General features: G+C 30.7%; 3 protein-coding genes and 1 long non-coding RNA gene across 4 annotated transcripts; 1 reads left to right on the top strand and 3 right to left on the bottom strand.

The window, feature by feature from the left end:
* Positions 1-575: 575 nt before the first annotated feature.
* On the bottom strand, positions 576-2,623 carry LOC107064909 (beta-Tubulin at 56D). The gene is made up of 5 exons (XM_015318101.2): positions 2,567-2,623; positions 2,027-2,491; positions 1,329-1,633; positions 943-1,240; positions 576-822 (listed from the first exon to the last, which is right to left on the bottom strand). The coding sequence occupies exons 1-5, from the start codon at positions 2,621-2,623 to the stop codon at positions 604-606; spliced, it is 1,344 nt and encodes a 447-aa protein (XP_015173587.1). The 3' UTR covers positions 576-603.
* A 2,953-nt stretch (positions 2,624-5,576) lies between these two features.
* Positions 5,577-6,575, bottom strand: LOC149031795 (uncharacterized). Its single transcript, XM_089174615.1, has 2 exons — positions 6,386-6,575; positions 5,577-6,189 (listed from the first exon to the last, which is right to left on the bottom strand). The coding sequence occupies exons 1-2, from the start codon at positions 6,401-6,403 to the stop codon at positions 5,935-5,937; spliced, it is 273 nt and encodes a 90-aa protein (XP_089030741.1). The 5' UTR covers positions 6,404-6,575; the 3' UTR covers positions 5,577-5,934.
* A 1,926-nt stretch (positions 6,576-8,501) lies between these two features.
* On the bottom strand, positions 8,502-11,741 carry LOC107064827 (uncharacterized). The gene is made up of 4 exons (XM_089174728.1): positions 11,475-11,741; positions 10,826-11,141; positions 9,220-9,344; positions 8,502-9,131 (listed from the first exon to the last, which is right to left on the bottom strand). Exons 1-4 carry the CDS (start codon positions 11,487-11,489, stop codon positions 8,721-8,723), a joined length of 867 nt encoding a protein of 288 aa, XP_089030854.1. The 5' UTR covers positions 11,490-11,741; the 3' UTR covers positions 8,502-8,720.
* Positions 11,742-15,928: 4,187 nt separating this feature from the next.
* Positions 15,929-17,520, top strand: LOC107064843 (uncharacterized). Its single transcript, XR_016177372.1, has 2 exons — positions 15,929-15,956; positions 16,881-17,520. It is a non-coding gene; the product is annotated as an uncharacterized LOC107064843 (long non-coding RNA).
* Positions 17,521-23,629: the final 6,109 nt, after the last annotated feature.

Here is a 23,629-nt window from a genome sequence, read left to right on the forward strand (position 1 = left end):
TGACGTTGGCAAAAGAAACGCGAGAGGGGAAAATGAGAAATTTTCATAGTAAGGACATTGTATCTATTCATATATTTCTTGGTAATTAATGGCGTAACTCGACCACACCCACTTATTAACATTTACGATATTCCTCGTGCGATTTTGTATAATAACAATGAAACGTACGCATCGGTAATCAAGTATTCTCAGTAATTCCAACCGTGAATGTTATTATTAAATAATAATAATTTATTTTATATCTCGTTTTCTCAATGTAAACGATGCCTCTATCGAGGACGTATATGAGAACGATAAAAGTATTCTTTTTTTTTCTTTTATCGATCATTGTGGGAAAAGAAAAGGAAAGGAAGAGAGAGTATGCATCATCACAAAGTTCTTTTATGATCATTTACAAAAAACAAAGTCGTCTATTGTAACGAAGTCATTTATTCTGTACAAGTTTGTTCGCGTTGCATTCTATAACAAAATAATTGACAAACGACAGGACACTTTAATACTCGTACGAACACAGTTTTTGTTTTTCTTTCTTATTTAGAGTATGATACATGTGCGATTAAAACAACCGATAATTATGGAAGAAGGAAAATCTAATAAAACAAATTAATTATCCGCCCCTTCACCCTCCTCCTCCTCGTCAAATTCACCATCCTCTTCTGCTGTAGCTTCTTGATATTGTTGATATTCCGATACCAAATCGTTCATGTTACTTTCGGCTTCCGTGAATTCCATTTCGTCCATACCTTCGCCAGTGTACCAATGAAGAAAAGCTTTGCGCCTGAACATGGCCGTGAATTGTTCAGAAACTCTTTTGAAGAGTTCCTAAAATTTGTAAAACAAAAGAATAAAACATGATTGAATACAAATAAAATGAAACCTTTTCTATAATTAATATAAATTAGAGAATGTTGCTACTACATTAGGAGAATAATATAAAGTAACCTGAATAGCCGTAGAATTTCCAATAAAAGTAGCTGACATTTTCAAACCACGAGGTGGAATATCGCAAACTGCGGTTTTAACGTTGCTAGGTATCCATTCGACGAAATAACTGCTATTTTTATTTTGTATATTTAACATTTGTTCGTCAACCTCTTTCATCGACATTCTTCCACGGAAAACAGCAGCAACGGTGAGATAACGACCGTGTCGAGGGTCACAGGCGGCCATCATGTTTTTAGCATCGAACATTTGTTGGGTTAATTCTGGGACAGTTAATGCTCTGTACTGTTGCGATCCTCTGCAAATAAAATTCTTAAATTATGACAAGATATAATCGTTAAATCTTTTTTTATCGAATAAATAATAAGTATCTCTTGAGATTTAACCTTGAAGTTAAAGGAGCGAAACCGGGAATGAAGAAGTGTAATCGTGGGAAAGGTACCATGTTGACTGCTAGTTTTCTCAAATCGGCATTTAATTGTCCGGGAAACCTTAAGCAGGTTGTAACACCACTTAATGTTGCACTAACCAAATGATTTAAATCTCCATAAGTGGGGGTGCTTAATTTAAGTGTTCTGAAGCAAATATCGTAAAGGGCTTCGTTGTCTATACAATAGGATTCATCCGTATTCTCGACAAGTTGATGTACAGAAAGAGTGCAGTTGTATGGTTCGACGACTGTGTCCGATACCTGTAAATAAAAAAAAGAAGAAAGAGAAAGAAAGGGAAAGAGTGTAAGTGTTTGATGCAACAACATTTAATACACGGGTCACGTTTAAACGAAGTAGACTCTTACGTATATTCTAAACGAACGAGTTAATAATATATTCACAATGATTACATTCGTCCTGTTATGCATGTATAATATAATATTATAAAATGTATTAATAAATTGTTTAGAAAGTTCATGATATTCAATTTCAAATTGTAATATACTTATAATATATAAATGTTGTTTTTGAAAAATACACATCGTGATATTTGCTTAAAAAACAATGAAACAGCACGCGAATTTTATTGGGCCCAATTTAATGAAATCAACATAAATTATTAAGAAATATAATTATTGAAGATGATTCAATACCTTAGGTGATGGTACCACGCTAAAAGTCATCATAATCCTATCAGGATATTCTTCTCGAATTTTGGAAATAAGTAATGTGCCCATACCAGCACCAGTTCCACCACCAAGCGAATGAGTTAATTGAAATCCTTGAAGACAATCGCAACTTTCAGCTTCCTTGCGAACAACATCGAGGACGGAATCAACCAGTTCGGCACCTTCCGTGTAATGACCTTTCGCCCAATTGTTTCCAGCACCGCTTTGACCGAAAACGAAATTGTCTGGTCGAAATATTTGACCAAATGGGCCTGATCGTACGGCATCCATAGTACCAGGTTCCAGATCGACCAATATTGCTCTTGGAACGTATTTTCCACCGGTTGCTTCGTTATAATAAACGTTTATACGTTCCAATTGCAAATCCGAATCACCGTGATAAGTTCCCGTAGGATCAATTCCATGCTCGTCGGATATTACCTCCCAAAACTATTTTATTCAAATGTAATAATCGTTAAACGTGTATTATTATTATTATTATTGATGAATTATTATTTAATTTACCTTAGCACCAATTTGATTGCCACATTGGCCAGCCTGAAGATGAGCTATTTCACGCATTTTTCTTTTTCACGCGATAACCTTTTATAATTAAACAAAAGTCAATGATTATTTTAACGCAACAGATAATCGCGAAACAATAAGATGGATGGGCCCTAATCGATCGGAAATGTTACAGAAGAAGAAATCTTCTTAATAGTTGAATAGAAAATGAGGAGAGAGAGTAAGAGAAAAAAATCTCGGTGATGTTGAATTGATGGACGTCACGAGTTGTTTGTTTATTTTCGTCTCCTTGGATTCGTTGCGCGCGTCATATCGATGGAGAGGAACGAGGTGGCAAAGAAGGCCACGTGATATGAGAAAGTAGATCTCGCTCGGCTACGTATACCGATCGTAATTAAAATAAGTTACTCTCACGCACACATATATAAATAATATATAAGAGAGAAAGAAATAAGAGAAGGAAGAAAAAAGAAAAAACAAGAAAAAAAAAAAAGAAAAAGAAGAGAGAGAATTCTGTTTTCTTTTCTTTTCTTTCCTGTTTTTTTTTGGGTGGGGTAGGAAGGACAGGGGGTAGGAGGGTTTCTTTATTATAGCTTTCATTTTTCATATAAATCTTATTTAATGGCGAGAGTGAACTTCAATCACGAGGATTTTTGTGACAAGCAATTTGGTAGTCGATTGCTCGTATGAACGTACATTCACATATACACACACACACACATATATTATAGTATAAGTAATACGGCAACGAGAGAACTGGACAAAGACAGAAGGACAAGTTCTTGTTTCTTGTATCGTGTGAAATTTTTCTTTTTAGTTTTTTGTTTTGTTGTTTTCATCTCATTCGTTTCAGAACGAAGGTAACTCTTTTGAAAAAAAAAAAAAAGGGGGAGGACTTTGAACGAGAGTTAAATGTACAAGGAGTTAACGTAGAGTTACGAAAAAAAGAGAAAAAAATAAATGATGATGTATTATCTAGATAGATGTGTTATAAAGTTTCGTGTTCATGCACACATATATATATATACACAGCTTTTTCATCTCGAATATCCTATTGGATACGTGACTGCAATAGTTTACGATCTCGTTTGTTTTGATAGAAGAGCATTTTCGAAACCTTGACGGCAGATAGCAAATTGGATCGATTGTTTTTTCATTATGACTCTCTTCTAATCGATATGTCGATACTTCAACTCTTGGATAAACTGTTAAGTCGTTACGTAAATGGTTGAACTTTGTTGATCCCTTTAATACAGATTAATAACTTTTTGGTATCATCATTGGGAACCTAAACTTTTAATTACCTTGAATTGTTTCGCATTAGTTTTAGCATTGAATTTTTTTTTTTTTTTTACAATTACATATAAATGTATTTATTTATTTATTATGTTTCATTAGGATTATTTAATCGATATTATTACAACTTTTGGATAAATTGTTAGATTGTTACATAACTTTTGGAACTTTTACGTTAACCTTTGATTAAGTTTATTATTTTTTGGTATCGTTATAGAAGTTTTAATTATCTGACATTGGTTCGTTTTAATTTTTTATTGCTATGTATAGATGTATTTACTTATTTATAGTCCTTATGTATAAATTCATAGCTATATTTAATAACCTATTTATATTTATAACATTTTCATATTTCTATTTTAAGAATCCTTTTCTCACAATTTCCGGTTGATAAATGGGACTTTGATATCACGGGTTGAACCTTTCACTTTTATCAAAACAGATTTATTTTCATTGAAGGAGTAAAACAGAATCTAATTCATGAGATGATTGAGAGAAATTCTTTATAGTTATCTATCGTTAGATCAATAATAACCGCGTTACAGAAACTGTTACTGAATTTGTGTGACTCACGCATTTTTTAATTGCTATACTCGTATTACATAATTGCGGATAAGGTACACCTTGTGTTAGTACCTTGTCGATATCGATGATTATATTACAAATTATTAACGGTTATTATAACTCCTGCCAATGAGGAGAATTAATTTTCTTTTAAAATAATCACCGTTAAATTTCAATTTAATTTTTTTTTCTTATTTTTATTATTATTATTTTTTTTTTTTCGTAGGATAAATCTATGAATGAAATATTGTCCTAATTATTTATATTTCGATTTAGAACAATTTTCAATCGGTTAATAATAAATTTACAATATACAATTTGAATTTCTTGTCTTAAACTATCTATGAAACTCAATCAATTGCATAATTAATATTGAAACTTCTTTTGCGAAGATACAAAAAAAGAGAGAGAGAGAGAGAGAGAGAGAGAGAGAGAGAAGAGTCTTTTGTTATGCGTCGACTTTTCTATAAGAAATGAGGTTAACGACGTTGAGAGTTGCTCGTCGTGATACTCGATGCGAAAACTGTCTCGCATGACTTGCATACGTGAGAAGAACTGGCTCCTATGGTCTGTCTTTACAGGCGTGTCCTTTGGTACCTGTTATATCTTTTCTCGAACTTACGTTAATCGTTAGAAAAAAAAAAAACTACGTGTACTATACAAGTACAACGAGTTCTTTTGTGAATAACTTTAAGCAATAATAAAAGAAAGAAGCGTAGATATATTTTTACATATGTCAAAATTGTGTAAGACTCTTGAAGCACGTTGTTGTTATGACATTTATGTAAACGTTCGTTCTATGTTTCACCGGATTTGGAAACTGAATTTGAAAGAAAATGTTAAACGCGAAATAGAAAGTACACTTTCAATGATTTCTTATGGTGTAAGATACTTACACCATAATAGATACATAAATTGTTTAATTCTTTTAAGAATTTCCTTAAAAGTATTTTACGGAAAATGCTTTTACCCTTTAATGGTCTAACAAAGTGTTCTTTAATTACTGTCTTTATTCGACAACAGCGTTCCTATCTTAATTGATGTTTCCTTGAAACGTATATCTAATTTTTTTGCTAATGTTACGAGATAAGTATATCTGTTTTAGGATGCTTAAAGGATTAGGATGTTTAAAGAAATATGTCATAATAGATTTGCAGGAATGAAAGATTTATTGATCGACTGAGTAAAAACGTAACACAGTTAAGTAGTATGGTGTAGAATGGTGAAGAGACCAAGACATCGTTCGCATCATGGTGTTGTATAGTCGAGATCAGAACCGGTTTTTAACCGATCGCATCGTCGTGGGCAAGTTTGGATCTACTTATCCACGGTTGATGCACGGATTTGCAAAATCCGATTGTCACCAAATTTCAATGTTACAAAATTCAAACAAAAATGTTATAAGAATTGTTTAATTGTTGAAATCCTGTTTGGTCTGTTTCTATTATTGGTTTTGATAAGTAGTCGAGAATATATCATCATAAAAATCCAATTGTCCTAATCAAATTTCAACGTCTTCCAGCGATTATGTGTGCAGCAGGGTAAGCGTAGGCTGCTGGTAGGGCCGAATAGGCAAAAGGTGTGATCGCAGGTGCTACAGCAGGGGCTACCGCGTGTGTAGCAGCGACGTAAGGTGCAGCTATGGCATGATTGATGGCGTGAGCGTTGTAACTTGATGCGTAAGTACCAACCGTGAGTGCTGCTGCTGGTACACCTGGTACGATACCGGCCGAGCAAACAGCCACAAGGGCGCCGATGAAAACCTACGAGAGAAACACAGATCGATCGATCGTTAGAAGAGGGTTGTGGAATTTCATTCTAATCTGATATTAAAATTTGTATTATTTTAAACAATTGTTTCAAAATAACATTGCGTACAAATTTCATGGTATTATTATTATTATTAAATCGATAGAACAATTTAAAAGTAATTTTAAATAGAATAAATTATAAACTTACGAAGATCTTGGTCATCATTTTGAGAGATTGGTTTGTTTAGCTTTGACTTTAAGCTGACAAAACTGTGATGCCAAACGATGAGCTCCGTTGTCTTATATAGGTGGTTTTCGCTTTCCACCAAGAGAGAGAGAGAGAACTCCCACCCTATTCTCTTTCGTATCTCTCACAATACCAGAAGGATTACAGTCTTGCATACTAGATGACCTCTGAGTAAACTTGGCCACGCCCGTTCGATGCCACCCGTTCTATATCACTGGTGCGCGTGGTTCGTCTTAAAGAAATTCTTTTTTGGAAGTCCATCGAACGATTTAACGAGAAATTCGATCGTGATTCGAGACGCTAAACGAAACGTTAATATTCCGTTTTGTTTCATAGGTGCGCCCGGTTGATTTGCAAATCGTAAGTTTATCAAACCAACTTCCGGCAGATTGGACATTGAAAAAGAAAAAGAAAAAAAAGAAACAAGAAGAACAAGATTTTTGTTCTCTCAATCTTATTATATTGCAATCTTTCTGTTTTAAATCTAAAATTAGATTATGATTCGTGATTGATGTTTAACATAATGTATTTTATATAATATATTATATTATATTTTTAGTCAAATAATTAATGACATAATTAATGACGAATCGTCGTTTACGTATTTAAAATAATTATTAATAGTATCCCATTGCTATAACTCTTACATCGTGCATTCTATTCGTAGTTGGAAGGTTACGTCTAGGTTTTGACGACGTAATTCTAATGATCTGTTGCAACGATCACCTCTTGGGAAAATTAATCGCTTAGAAACCCGTCCTAAATACTTTGACTATGTATTTCGTACAATTTCTTATCCTTGATTGAGACATCGGTGGGTGAAGAAGGAACGGCCATCGTCCAACCTTTGAACGTGTCTCGAATTTTATTCGGCCGAACGAATTATTGCGTTTAATCGAACGTCGTATATTGTACATATATGAATATACATATATATATATATATATGTATATTCGAATTAACTTTTTTCATAAATTTGTTATTCATTTTATTCGACGATTATTTCTAATATTTCTATTATCGTTTGAATCAAAATCTTTTTGATCATTAGACTTAATTTTTTTTTATTGAATTTCCTTTCCCATCTTAATTACTATCGTAACATTTATTTGTCTTGATTTCGAACAAAAGTTCTAATAATACGAGTGTGCGTAGGAAATCGTAGGATCGATTTATTATTTATTCTAGGCCAATAATCTTCTGAAATTTTTTTTCAATTCACAGAACCCGTAATGAGAGCGTAAAAACATTTTACGTAACCTTTCCTCTTTGATAAAAAGAAAAGAAATATTAATTTTTCATTTGTTCATTTTCTACGTTATTTCTAAAATAAAATTAATCAAGCATATATGATAAATGATATTAAATGTAATATAATATATCTAAAGAAAATAATTCGTTGAATTTCAGAGTTTCTAAGAACAAAGTTTGAATATCACTGTTTTAGATTAATGATTGTTTTTCTTAACAATAAACCAGAGAGTATGTTTAATAACATTATTGTTATAATATTTCAATGTTGTAATTTTAAGAAACATTAACGTTGATATTTTTTATAATCTAACAAATGAAACAAATAATTTATTTATTTATTTCGTTCCTTTTCATTTTTTATAATAATTTTATGCAAATAGGATAATGATTCTTAGAGACTTTATGTTCTTTCTACTCGTCGTAGTCGTATTTCAAAAGCAGGATATAATCTTCAAGGTTTCCTGTGCAAGGTTGAACCAGATCGAGTTGTCGATCGTTGCCCGGATTTCTTTCACAGGATTTGCTTTTTTCTTTCTTTTCTTCTCTCTTCCGACTACTTTCAGGATACATCCACAACAAGAGAAAAAGAGATGAAAGTACTTGCAGTAATAAAAAAAAAAAAAAAAATATATAAAGTAATGTTTCGTTATCCGCATAAAAGCCTGTTTTCCGCAAAAGGGTAAATCGAGAATATCTCGAGCAAAATTCTTTCATGTGAAGAGAACGCATGTATTTCTTAGAAAATGTAAAATTTCATAGGGGAGAATTCATTCACGTTGATAAAAAAATTTGGCTTGGTGAAAAATAAGTTGCCTGACGGGGGTATTATCACCTTGGATAAAATCATTTGTTTCATTTGCAACAATGGAAAAGGTTTGAAGGAAGATTATTTATCAAATATTTTTCCTTACAAAATAAAACAAAGAACACATGAAAAGAAGAGTAGATTTTTTTGTTTAAGATTGGTAAGAAATGTTTATTGCTGAGAGGGACATTAACAAATATCAAACAACAGTCATCCAATAGTTCCAAATGTCATCGTTTAACCGAAAAACGTTGGTCCATAAGCAGCAGCGAATTGAGCTAAGGGTGCAGTCAAACTTCCGGCATAGGTTGGGTGGTATAAACCAGGTGCAGCAACAATCTGTGCAGCTGGTGCTGCGGCTAAAACTGGTGCAGCTGGTGCAGCGGCTACAACTGGTGCTGCTGGTGCTGCAGCTACGAGGGGTGCAGATGCGACCAATGGGGCAGCAATGTTTCTGGTGTTAATGTCAACTCTGGATGCGTATGGTGGAATATTGTATGGCACAGCTTTAGCATAACCGATAGCTGCAGGTGCAGCAGCAACTAATGGTGCAGCGGCAACTGCTGCTGGTGCTGCAGCAACTGCAGCAGCAGGAACTACTCCAGCCAGGGCAACCTGTGCTACTGCGAGCACAGTCGCAATTGTTACCTGAAAATAAATGCCATTTTAAGTTAGCAGATGTTATTTGTGAAATTTGAATTAAACAAACAATGGTTGTTATCCGATTAGAACTCACCGTAACGAAAGAGTTCATGTTGCTCGGTTCGAAGAAGTACCGCACAATGCCAATGTCCGAACTGGTATCGTTTTTATACCAATCCCAACGACCATTCAATACTTTCTTTCTACTACGTGACCAACCTTACAATTAGCTCTCGATAGATTACGTAAATGATGTACCGACCTAGAATGTTAAGGTTTTAGTGATAAGCCACGTCACTATTATTCGTTCAACGATTTCTATTAATTATTGCATATTTTTTATTAAACAATCTATTATGATTATATTTACAGGTAATTCATTTATCTGTATTATACAGGTATTCATTTACAGGTGGTGCATTTAAACAATTTAATCGACAATTTAATTAAAAGGACGTAAAAAGAAAGATAGCAAAATGGAATTTACGTTAAATGCAAGTAATCAAATCAAGTGTGTGTATTACGTGTTTAATATAAATTTCCTAATTTCATCGTATCTTTTACAATTTGTCTGTAAATTTATTGTTTACTCGATTTTCGATAGCACTTTGAAACGAATATAGAATGATTATGGTATTGTGTAAAATAATGTAATGAATACAACGTCATAGTAGAAAGTTACAAAAAAAAAAAGAAACAATTGCATAAACTTTATGTAATTTGTAAATTCAAATATAACTTTTGTTGAACTCGTCGATATTACCGGTGCATTTTGTTGGTTAATACCATCACATATGTTTCCCTACGTTATATATACACACACACACACACGTTTATATATACGTAATATTTATATCAAACAAATTAGAATTAAATTATTATAAAACGATAATTTTTAATTAAACAAGGGTAGAATACGAATAAAATACAATGATTGCAAATATTTATATAACGTTTTAATTGTTTCTCAAGTGTTTTTTTATATTAAATACAGAGTTTCATATTAAATTAAAAATATAATAAAACTATACGCAGTTACGACGAAATAGGTAGAAATATTCCAACAGAATTGTTGGTTGTTTTTTATAGTTCGTTTCTCATCCAACGCCATTTTCCATTTCTCTTCTTTGTTCTTTTTCACCTAGTGCTGCAATAATTAAAAATTTTTCATATCCTCGAATCGATATAGTGCTATATTACTCGTGTCATTCTTTTTTTCTCGCAGATCCTTTGGAACACGTTTCAGCTCGGTTGTTAATTAGTTGCATTAATGAGAAAAAGAGAGAGAGAGAGAGAGAGAAAAAAAAGATAGAGGTAGAAAAAGATAGCTTTAAATATCGATAAGTTAATGTTACTGAAAGAAGATAAAAGAGAGCTACCAAGCTGTTATATTTATATCCAATAATTGCTTCGTCAACTTATAGACGTAGACGTTTCATCGATGTAAATCGTAATTTTTATAGGAAAGAAAAAAAAACAGTTTCCTTTACAGTCTATTATTAATTGACTGATCAACTAAAAGGGGATGTGACATTAAAGTAATAAAGTGTGACAAAATAAATGTAGGTTTGAAAAAAACTTAAGTATATTTTTCTAATACAAGATCAATCGAGAACACATAATCGAGTCGAGATAACAGGTTGATTGGTTGATTTGTAGACATATTTGATAACAACGAGTGCATCGGGTAAAATCATTTTAGACGTATGCAAGTCGTGCTACTGTCGGGAATGATGGGGCGTATGTCAAGTGTGCTGCAGGGTAAGCAGCAACTGCTGGTGCGGTGTAAGCAACTGGTGCAGCAACTGGTGCAGCAACTGGTGCAGCAACTGGTGCAGCAACTGCTGGTAAGGTGTAAGCCAATGGTGCGGCAGCCAACCTATTGTAATTTCTCGCAAAAGCTTGGCTACTTCTGGCAGTGACAATTGGAGCTGGAACAGCAGCTACGCCTGGGGCTGGCAAGAATACACCTGGCGCTGCATTTACGCAAGCGACCGCTACGAGGGCGAAGATGCTCTGTAACAAAATGTTTTATATATGTTAGATAAACTATAAATTTTAGAAAATTTTATTAACAAATAAAATGTGCTTCAAATTTATAATAGGATGAGACTTTAGAATTTATTAGTTTGTTAGACAATTTTTTAATAGAATATATCGTTTAAATAAAATTAAAAAGAATATTAAGAGTATACTAGTATTATTTATTGTTAGATATGAAATAGTGTTAAATTGTAATAGAAACAAATGTATGTATAGAATTTTCTATGCTTAAACAAAAATTAGAATAGAGTCTATGTTCAAATAATAAATTATTCGTTCGTGAATAGAAACGGTGCTTTCACTTACGAGGAGCTTGAACATTTTTAATTCACTTGTTGATTCGACGAGTGGACAACGAGTGACGACGAATACTCCTGCCACGAATTTATAGGAGACGAGTAACCTCGCCCCGTCGTGTCTCCTTTGAAAACCTTGCGAAATAATTCGTTCGAAATCGCTCTCACTGTTGTGTCGAGTGGATTAATGCAAAGCGTTCATTCGTTGTTTCAAGTGCTAGAACCAACCTCCCCGAATCGATTTTCGATCGATAAGCTTTACAAGGAAAACGTTCCTTTCATATATTCCATAACTTTCGTTTTGCACGAATTTCGATTTTTCATTTGAATTCACTGTCAGAGAGATTATTGTACGTTGGCTCAACAGATCAATAAATATTATTGGAATTGTTGATATTAAATATTATTTTGTTTAATTTGAATTAGATTTGCAAATTTATTTCATTTCTATTACAAACAAACAAAAACTAATTCTCTTTTTACTTTATTTTTTATTAAAAAATACTGCAAACGTGTCGAAATAATTTATTTCATCAACCAACGCATTGTTTCAAGACCTGTTTTTTTTTTTTTGTATAACATGATAAAAAATAATATTTCTATATATTGTATTTAAAAAATTCATTGGTAATACAGTTTGGTTTTGTTGTTTTCTATTTCGAAATATTTCTTTAGTGAAATATCGACATAAGGCGATTGGGTTGGTGCACGTCCTGCGTTGATGCGCATTATCCTTGGAAACGTAGGATTCAATGTCCTTGTTTAAAATCGATTCTATTGACTGATCGAGCCTAAATACGATTTACTATAGGAGATTCTTCGACTTCGAGAGGTTTGTGCAATACGATTGAAGTCGGCCAATAGAAATTACGTAAAACTATGTTATAGTATAAGTTGTTGTATAATCCAACCGACCGCGAATCGTACTTGGGGACAATGCATGACAAGGTCATATACGAGTACAAAACTTCCCCCCTAACTCTATTCCTCTGTCTATCTTTCTTTCTCTCTCTTAATTTCTCTTTGTTTTACGCGTCTCGCGTGTGAAATGGTATGTGGCAAGGTTCTAGGTACAACCGATTAGCCCAGGTTTCGACTAACGTGAGGTGAATTTAAAAATACAATGTTGCACACGATAATAAAATTCTCAACTAACGTTAGTAAAGCGTAAAGTAAAAGTGATAAATGAGAATAATAAAATAATTAAAAAATAATAAAATAAAAATAAAATAAAATAAAATAAATATAATAATAATATAAAATAAAATAAATATAATAATAATATAAAATAAAATAAATATAATAATAATATAAAATAAAATAAATATAATAATAAAAAAAAACTAAAATATAAAATATAATAAAAAAAAATAATAATAATATTATTAATAAATTTTAAAATTAACAAATTTGTATTATTAATAAAAATAATAATAAAAATAATTAAACGTTAATGCACAACTTGTTTATGTTCTCATCAGTTCTCAAAAATTATTCATTTAATATTTATGCTAATATTTGAATTATTTATTTGCTCGTCGTACGAATCTTTTACTGAGGGGAAAAAAATTAATTTTGGGATAATTTATGTGTTTTTTTTTTTGTTAATACTTTCACAGATTTTTTTGATACTATCGATGTGCTTTTTTATGGAGAATTCTTACAGTCGTCGTCGGCTTTTATTAAGTTTTAGTATTTCATTGATACAATTGCATGAATGACAATAAATTTTTATCTTATTTTTCTTTTCATGCTTATGACAGATTTTATTGTAAAATTTTTTAACAATGAACGACTTATGACATAATCATTATAAGAAAAATATTTAATTGAAAAAAAAACGAAACCATATTCAATAAAAATATAACATTCTTAAAAAGATTCTTATATATTGACTTAAACTTCTTATCCGTTTAAGGTCGTCTTTAAATAACTGTTGTCTATTTGTAAGAGAGAAGGACACGATACATCAGAAAAATATAAAACCAATATCAATGAAAATGAAATATTTTCATATCAAATCTTTTTCATCCGTTTCTTGGATATAAAACGCAAATCAAAATTTATTTATATATTTTAAATGAAATTATATCAAAGTCAGACGGTAATGAAATCGATGATGCAAATGTTAAAGGTTACTAAATCATTTTTAAACCCAATTGAATGAATTAGTTATAATCACGGGTTATCAGGTAATTACAAGAAAAATAATTATTTTTAAATAAAGTATATAAATCCTGGTACATCATAATTAGCTTTTTTCTAACTGATTACATGTGTGAAACCGAAAAAAAAATAAACTGATAAATTCGCGAGTATGTAATACACATCAGTAATTGATTTTGTATCTGTAGAATAATTAATTCTCGAAATTAACATTTTTAATTATTCAGGTAGCATTCGAACAATCTCAAAAGTCGTGATCGTTGAAAAAGTTTGTAATGTGTTACCATTTTCCGTGTATGGTCAATCCTGTTTGAAGAGAACGTTCGCTTCAACCGGATCTCGATGTGATGTCAGAGAACACTTCAAGGTAATGCCCACATATTTTTTCCCAAGTTCAAGTTTGCCGAGTCTGGTTGGTACTTATAAAAAAAAAAAAAAAAAAAAAAAAAAAGATAGAGAGAGAGAAGGGAAGAAACAAAAAAGGAATAAAAAAAAATTGTGAGAAAGAAAATAGCAGAATCACATTTTAATCAACCTCTCCGTACCTCTCGTTTCTCGTTTACGTGTTAATTTACGCGTTGGGCAAATTTGCATTTTGTATTTCGTTCAAATCCAATTTATAGATTGCATGAATGTGAAATATTTTCAAAATTATATTCAGATTAAGCTGTACACGATGGATTGATTATTTACATTAAAATAAAATTTCAACAGGTGGTAAAACGTTTTATATTAAAATTGAGACAAAGGCTTAGTCAAATTTGATAACAAATTTTCAATTGATCGTACTAATATCAAACAACAAACGTTTGAGATGGTTATTAAAATGGAATGGATTGACTTGTTTGAGAAAATCAAAATATAAAAACACCGTGTGTGTTGTTTTATAAAAATTCAGAAAGGCGGAAATAAAAATGAGACTTTGATAGAATAGTATTTTTAATAAGTATGAAAATGTGCGTCGTAGTCGTAAAAGGGATGAGAAAAATAAATATGACGAATGTTTTATTTAATTTTTTCTTTTTTCTTTTTTTTTTAAACAGAAGAAAGGAACGTTTAATAATATTCCTCTTTGATATTGCATTTGTTTGACACGAAAGTTTGTTTCGTTTTGCGTAAAAGCGAATTGTAAATGCGCACGTAGGAAGAAAGGTTCAAGGACTCGGTGAGAAATTAATGGCGGTCAGTAATTTGAAGGCTCGTAATAATAGGATTTAATTGTGTAAACGACTTTGTAAATGAAACGAACAGATCAAATTTTCAAATTGGAGAAAGAAATTGGAGAATTGTACTACGAGTTGATAAATGCAATATCGAATTGCAAAGGGGGTGGATTATTGTTTTCAAAGAAATTGGCAAAGGATGACAATGATGTTAAACTGGATATTCCTATGGTCAAATCAGAAAATGATAACAATAATTTAAAAAGATAAATAAACTTTTTTCTCCTTGAAAGAAATACAAATGTATAGAAATTTATTCAAAAAATTGTACTATGTGGAAGCATAAAATTTTGCAAAAAAAAAAAAAAACAAATAATCATTTCGTATTTGATTTAATAAATTTATTCTAAGAAGATATGAAATTTTGTAAGTAACATAAAATATAAAAAAAAATAATATTATGCAAGTAAAATTTATTTGAAAAAAGTTAGAAACAAATAGGGGGGAGGGGAGGGGAGGGACGATTTAATACAAACGAATAAACAAATAAACTCATTGTTTAAATAATTATGTGTTTGCTTAAAAAATGAATTTTTTTTTTTTTTTTTTGATAAATCAGGATATGAACTAGTAATTTAAACATTTTCCGATTCCGTGATCAATCTTTGTATTAATCCCCGAGGCCAAATTGGAAAAGTAGGAGAGAAACTCAGAACCCGGTTTGGGGAACGGGAATAACCTTGAGGGATTGCGATGACCTCCCCTTACTTGCTACTCTGATGCATGGTCAGTCAGGCCTATCTTGTAAAAGCGTCGAGAAATATCCATCGTTTTCATTGGTCGGTTGCATCGGTACGAAAAAAGTAAAAAAAAAAAAAAAAAGAAAAAGGGGGAGATGAGGAAGAAGAAACAAACTGTTGCTTTCGTTTTCTTTTCTACAATACGACAACTACAAACGACGACGAATAAGACGAAGATGAAGGGGCGATGTCCTCCATCGTCTGATGCCTAGCAAGTATAAAAATTGAATGCGTAGGGCAAGGGGAAAGGGATGTAAAGAGGATTCACTAGAATCCTCCTATATAAGAGAGATGCGTCTCGTATTTTCAGGTATTACTCCACTATCACCAATCAACTCAAGTAGAATCAACATGTTCAAGTTGGTAAGTTCAAATCATATTACTTCATTATTTCTTTCATACTATTAGTATTATTATTATTATTCTTGATTTTTCTATTCTAATCTATTATATACAATACATAAAAATATACGAATATCTAGTTCATTTTTAAAATTAGAAATAGATGACAGAGTTACATTTTTGTTTGAATTATTTAAATGGTCTATTATAAATTGTGTTTTTGTATAGTGTATTCTCTCATAATTGTTCGATTGTAACTAAATTTAAATAGAAACTAATATAATTAATATTTAGTATTATTTATTAGAATTATAATATTTAGAATGTCTAATTGCAGTGTTGTTTAGAAAAATGATACTCAATCCAAGATGATTTGATATTTGAAAATATCTGTGTGTAAAATAATTTAGATATTTGTAGTATATATTATAGTGATTTCAAAGAAAACCAAATATTTCCTAATTTTATCTAAATTCTATTTATATCTAACTAAATATTTGTGCTTTTCTCGTGCAAATAATAATTATTAGGTAAACCGGAAAGTATAATGTTGCTTTTTAATCTCAAAATTCAAACGAATAAATTTTTCAAACAAATTTTTATTAATAATCGATAATTAAATTATTTCATTAAATTAATTAATCACGTTATCAACAACTTTTTTCTATAACAATAAGAATTATTAAACGGTTTTTTTCTTTTTTTTTTTTTGAATAAAATATTAAATATAAAAATTTGATACATGCGTAGTAACGACATTACTTTTCGATCCTCCTAATATAATGCATGTAACATCAACAAGAAAGTAATGTATGCGTGTACAAACGTTACATCAATCAAAGTGACTTTAAAAAAAGTTGATAAACACAGAATATAATAATTTATGGTTTAATTGTATTCAACAGTAAAAAAAAAAAAAAAATGTGATCATGCTTTATGATTTAGTTCCTTTTCGGCGCATTTTTGGCCTTCGCCGCCGCTGCACCTGCACCTGCACCTGCACCTGCACCAGAACCAGCACCAGGATTTCAACTCTACAATGGCATTGGTGCTTTACCATTACTTCGCAGTGCGGATACGCCATTGATCTACTCGAAAACGTATTCAGCACCTTCATTATACAATTATCCTTCACCGATCATCAATTTTCCATTGGTCTACAAAACTGGATACTATTAAGAAAGAAAAAACAAAAACCACAAAAACAGAATAAGATCATCAAACAACCCGGCTACGAGATTCATCGATTTCCACTTTGTTGTTTTTTCCTTCCTTTCTCTTTCTCTTTAACTCTCTTCCCTCCCTTGTTTACTCGCAATGAATACTTTTGTTCCCCTAATCCTGTTCTTTTTCGTTTACCTTCCACGTTTATTATCACTCATGTCAAAATGTATCCACACAACAACAACAACAACAACAACAAAAATCCTTCGATAACATTTTCTTCCATAAAAATTCTTGAACAAAATCAATCCTATCCTTTTTGTCTCTCAGTTCCTTTTTTTCAATTGATACCCCTCTTTCCACCCTTCCCCCAGTCATCGGTAAACACATGCAATTAAGAATCAATAAATCTTCTGCTTGAGAAAAGCAAGAACAAAAAAAAATGCATCTGAGTTTTAACTAACATTGTCCTTTTTTTTTTTTTTTTCAACCTCATTCAATTCGATTTCGTTTGTTCGTACTTTAAGTTAAATGCAGTTTTCACTTGGTACCTGAAAAGAATCAAACACGAAAATAATTCAAGCAATGCACGAATTTGTCATGACTACTTTCTTCCTTCGGAAACTTCACATGATATTAGTGAATACGTTCTACATATGTAAAATAAGATATACCTAGCAGGTATACATATATATGTAGTAGGATGTGAACGATATATGACTGTCTACAATTCCTTCATACATACAGTTCGATCAAAATTTACGATAGATTCTTGTCACGTATCAGAACAGAACCCAACTCGACAAAATTCGTAATCGTACGTGATCGTTTGATGCCGTCTGATTTCGTAGCTTTCATCATGCAACTATTTTTTCTTTTTTTTTTTCTTTTCTACCTGGTTACAGAGCAAAGGTGATTTTTTTTCTGTCTGTCTGTCTGTGTGTTTTTTCATTTTTTTTTTCATAAACGAACACACAAATGAAGTTAATCTATCTTTGAAAAAAAAAAAAAAATAATGTTGGTATGTTAGTAAGAATATTATACACTGTGGGTATGTATTCGTTGGGAACTGGGATTACTCGTTCGTTGCCAAGGCCACCAAACAAAGAACCAAGGTCTCCAATCGTAATTTCAACCACTACGTCAATCACAGATTTTCTTTTCTTTCGTCAAAGATTTTCTATATTAACTTTTTGTACTAACGTTTAAAATTATTTAGTTGTTATTTAATGAATTCATTAGAATATCTTATTGGAGTAATTTTTATATTTTATTTTATATAATATATAAATTGAATAGAATATTTTTAGAATAGAATATAATATAGAATATTTTTATATTTCATAATAATAAATAATAAATATAATATAATATTATAAAAAATAATTAAAGAGATCTGGTCACGACGTTGGATTACCAATTTTCGATTAATCATTTAAAATCAAGCAACACGTGGGCATGGTTAGATTAACATGAGATGGGTGACCCATCTGAAAAAAGAAAAGACAAAAAAACACCGTGTGTGTATCACTTTTTTGATAGTATTGAACCAATGTAACAGAAAGGTGTTAGTAAAGAAATAATTCAAACCCGATAAAGGGAGAATAAAAAGGAAAATATAACAATATGTAAAATAATACAAAAAAAAAATATAACTAAAAATATACATACACATATACAGTGTGTAGCACATTCTGTATTCCTTTTCTAGGGTTCGTTGGCCGTCCCTGAAACAGCAGGTTTGCACCTGCGACCGCAAGTTATTTATAATTTCTTCGAGAGTAAATTAGATTCCTTTTTCTTTTCCTTTTTTTTTTAATCATTCTGATGATTGGATTTGTTACATTTGTTTAAAGTTAAGGAAATGCGAATTATTTATTTGATATTTGTAATAATGCAACATCGTTTCTTTCTATTTATACGTATATATATAAATAAATATCTTATAAATATTAAAAACATTTAATAAAGTTTACCTGATCGAATATACGAATATTATTTACTAAGAAGAAAAACACGTACCAATATAAATCGAATATATATTTATAGAGTAAATAAATATTAACACGTAATATATACACAAAACAATATCTATAATTAATTAGATAGATACATAATTAAACATAAATGGTCATATTCTATATTGATAACAATAACCATGTAATGCAATATTATATATTCCTAATATTATATATATCCCATATATATATGGTCATATTCTATATTGATAACAATAATCATATAATGCAATATTATATATTCCTAATATTATATATATCCCATATATATATATATATATATGGTCATATTCTATATTGATAACAATAACCATGTAATGCAATATTATATATTCCTAATATTATATATATATCCCAATATATATATATATATATATATATGGTCATATTCTATATTGATAACAATAACCATATAATGCAATATTATATATTCCTAATGTTATATATATGGTCATATTCTATATTGATAACAATAACCATGTAATGCAATATTATATATTCCTAATATTATATATATCCCATATATATATATATTTAACATCTTAATTGGCAGTATTGTCTAATCGTTGTTAATGTATAAACTGATAGGGGGAAAATATCGATGTGCGTTCACGTAAGACTACTTACTATTAATAATAATAATTAATATTAAAAATCGTTAATGATATAATCCAATGTTATTTTCATTATGTCTATTAGATAAAAATTGATTATATACATAGAGTTGTTATAGGATCGACATTAATAAATATTTTATTTACAAATAAACAATTTGATATAAGCATCAAAATTATATATTCGCTTTTCCTTTTTCTATTATTATCGCGAGACATAACGCATATAATTACGAGATATTTTATGAACCAAAGCGTAACTGTCTAACAAATCTGATTGAATATCCGAACAAATAGGAAATGTGTCAAAGCGTAATAATGTACGCAACGAACTCTATTTCTGGAAAGCTTATATTATATTTGCGTCCATTGCACAACCTGTTATGAGAAATAATTATTTACGTTTGTCAGAATTTGATGTATCTGATGCTTAAAGAAAACTAATATTTGAGTTTATTTTACCGGTGTTTGGAAATATTATATATGTATCTACAAATGGGGGATGATTTAACATTTATGTTTGTTTATAATCGAAACACATTATTACTATGTAAAAATAATCGTAATTTTGGGATTTATATTTTTTGTTTATTACTAAAAATATTCCTCAATACATTCTTTTTTTTTTTTAAATAAAAAAAAAAACAATATGAGTCACTCGAAATTTGTAATAAATGTTGTTGTTTAAACTCGAGCACAACAACCATCGATTTTCTGAACGAAACAGTTCCCTACTCGAATACACATTTTGTTCATGTACCTACTACTGCGTATGGTTGCATAAGACAGAACCTTTTGTTTTTACATTTCATGGTTTATAATTACATAAGCGATGATAGCAATACCCTGAGAAGATTACGTGAATATAAACAAAGTATCACGGTTACGTGTGTCGCCTAATGCATGGGTGATTTTGGATTATGACGAAACGATGTTTCTCCCAATTGATGCTTATTATAATCACAAGATTTCTACGAATTCTTAATTTTGTATCCGTTTTTAATGAAAAACATCATTTTGATTGTTCATTGAAGCAAAAGTTTTCTCAGTAAGAAGGATTTTCTAGTCAAATTATTTCTATTTAAAAATAGATACAACCCACGGAAAGGTAGGACAAAACAAATCAACTTCACGACTTTTATTAAAGTTCATTGTCCGAAACGAACAGCAGAGTCAGCGATTCGTTGAATTGGTTTTGAACACCACGAACTCTTCCAATCCAATGATTCCAATAAAATGTCTATTTTTATTAGATCCATTTAAAGAGGAAATATGATTTCTATGATTTGATAGATATTCTTTGTCAAATCATTCTTCGGATAAGTACGAAATGCAGACACACACACACACACACACATACAAGGGACAATTCTTCTGCAACATTTGTCCAAGTTCATCGTCCCTACGACGCATTTGTCAACCAAAGGAATCAGTGAACGTCGAAGAAGGTAGATTTCAATTAATCTTCCCAACGAGGAAGATTGAAAAAAAAGAAGAAGAAGAAGAAAGAAAGGAAGGAAGGAAGGATCAGAAAAGAAGACAAGGACAAAATGTTAAAAAGAAAAATAAAAGCAAGTTGAATGCTTCATTTCCTTTCCGTTTCTTTAAAATTCTGAACATCCCATTGCAACAAACCAATCACTATGCATTTAAGGGGAGGTAAGGGGGGTTAAAACATTGATTAATCCAAGGCCAAGGGTTTATTTTTCTCTTCTATGTGATTTATATTTATTTAAATTGTATTTGTGTTTTTTTTTTTTTTACTTTTTTTCCCCAGTTTTATTTTCTCTTTGCTTTTTGTTTTTCTTCTTGTACATTTCTCCTTTTTTTTTTTTTTTTTTTTCAAGGACCTTAGTAATATTTCTCAATAGTTTTGAAAATTTATATACGGGAATAGGAGGAGTAAGTGAAAGAGACTATATAGGATGATGTTTTCATCGTCATGTATATTCGCAATTGAGGACACGGTTAAATTACATCTTGATAAGGTGACATTCATGATATACTCGAACAAAATCCAGATTGAATACAACCATCGTGAAAATAACAAACATACGCCCACAGAAAAAGGTTTAACTTCTCGTCTTGTTAACTTACAAAACATATAGGAATAAATTATACGAATACTACGTATCATTCTACCCTACCTATTCGTAAAATTTCGATGTTACAATTCTCCAACATTTTCCGTTAGATCAAAAGCAAGTTTTTGCTGTGTCAGTAATAATAATAGATCCTTCGTATGAACATATTACGTAATAAATAATATAATCATAATAAATTGATCATATAAAAATTCGAATAACAAACAAATGCTTGTTACTCAATAAAAATTCGATTTTATCCAAATGTTCTTATTTATGTTTTTGAATCAAATTGATAATATAAACAAAACAAAATATAAGAAAGGAATGAAACAAATTGTTAACAATTTAGAAAACGAGGATAGAGGAATATTGATTCTTTCCCAAGTGCATACACCTCACCACCACAATTGTCATCAACAGCTAGCAGTGGTTGCATCGTACCACCACCACCACCACCACCACCACTACCAAGTTTCAGCATCACCAATACCAATAGCATCAGTGGAAGCGAGAATATATATCTAACAGTAGTTCATCCACCCCTTAAGATCGATCGTTGAGTTCAATGTCCTTTGAGATTAACCCCACCCCATCCTTCCTGTTAAAACCAAAAACCAATATAAACTCCTTTACGAATTATCTAGTCTGCGGGATAGTTTGAAGATAATTTGACGATTAAAATTAAGCTTCCCTTTTTCTTTCCTCAATTTACCCAATACCAACCCTTATTCTCATTTATTCTTTGGATGTAACTTTGGGATACTTCTTTCTCTCGATGACCTTTCTTCTTGTAGACAAAAAATGGAAAGGGATAACCAGAAATGAAGAATGCAATGTCATCTGTGAGTGGTCAGATAATAGAAGAAAATAGTAAAAGGAAATGAGAAAGAGAGAGAAAGAGAGAGAGAGAGAGAAGGAAAAACACGTTGACTTGACATATGAAGTTTTTTTATCCCCCTTATCCCCTACTTTTTTCTATCACCCAACTAGAAGTCAACTCTGGTAACAAGATATGTACTTTCTCTAGCTAGCCCTAGCATCACCTAATATAAGAAAAAGTTCAACATAAGAAACGCCCACACAGAAATGGATTTTTACAAGCCCTCTTCTCTTAACACATAGCATTGAACATCACATGGGGTATTGAAAGAGGGGTGTTGGAAGATTCGTAAGAAGAACTGAAAATCTCTCAGATTTCGATGAAACTCTCTCTCGATCGGTTTTTTTTATCTACCTTTGGGAAAATGGATAATATCAAATGACGAGTGTTCAAAAACGGATATTATTATATTATTCTTCTTCAGTTATTGATCATATTTTATCCGATTGCTTACGCTTGAAATGAGGGGGTTAGTGCTATAAGTAAAATGACAATAATAGAATTAACTTGCATAAATTCTCGATCGGTATATGCGTATTATAATCGTAATGGCAATTATCTACACGTGTTTTGCGATCTTATAACAAATTTGCTCCCACACATAATGTTTATAACACCGTTAATTAGCTTGCTATGCTTATAATCATATTAATTTTAATAAATACATATTATTATTATTATTATTATTATTATATTATTATGTCACTGTAATTTCTATATTTATATATGTAATGTTAATAATGTGTTAATGAATATAATAATAAATATAATAATATTATATATAATGTTAATAATAATAATATCGTATCCCGGTCTAATTAACAATGACTAGGTTTAAACTGTGTTTGTATATGTTCCTTTACAAGATGAACTAGTAAACAAGCGGTTGTAATGCTAAAGATTTTGTTAATAATAATAATATGTATATATA

The sequence above is a fragment of the Polistes dominula genome, unplaced genomic scaffold (assembly GCF_049000335.1).
Source record: "Polistes dominula isolate Pdom_NZ unplaced genomic scaffold, Pdom_raw_medaka contig_16, whole genome shotgun sequence".
Lineage (NCBI taxonomy): Eukaryota > Metazoa > Arthropoda > Insecta > Hymenoptera > Vespidae > Polistes > Polistes dominula.

What these genes read in the sequence shown, in the direction of transcription:
- LOC107064909 (XM_015318101.2), bottom strand. Translation starts at nt 2,623, where the DNA reads ATGCGTGAAATAGCTCATCTTCAGGCTGGCCAATGTGGCAATCAAATT. An exon ending in GCGTGGTACCATCACCTAAG is followed by an intron (nt 1,634 to 2,026) that starts GTATTGAATCAT and finishes TTTTATTTACAG; the next exon opens with GTATCGGACACAGTCGTCGA. An exon ending in TTCGCTCCTTTAACTTCAAG is followed by an intron (nt 1,241 to 1,328) that starts GTTAAATCTCAA and finishes TTTTATTTGCAG; the next exon opens with AGGATCGCAACAGTACAGAG.
- LOC107064827 (XM_089174728.1), bottom strand. An exon ending in AGCACGACTTGCATACGTCT is followed by an intron (nt 9,345 to 10,825) that starts AAAATGATTTTA and finishes GCTAATTGTAAG; the next exon opens with GTTGGTCACGTAGTAGAAAG. An exon ending in ACATGAACTCTTTCGTTACG is followed by an intron (nt 9,132 to 9,219) that starts GTGAGTTCTAAT and finishes ATTTATTTTCAG; the next exon opens with GTAACAATTGCGACTGTGCT.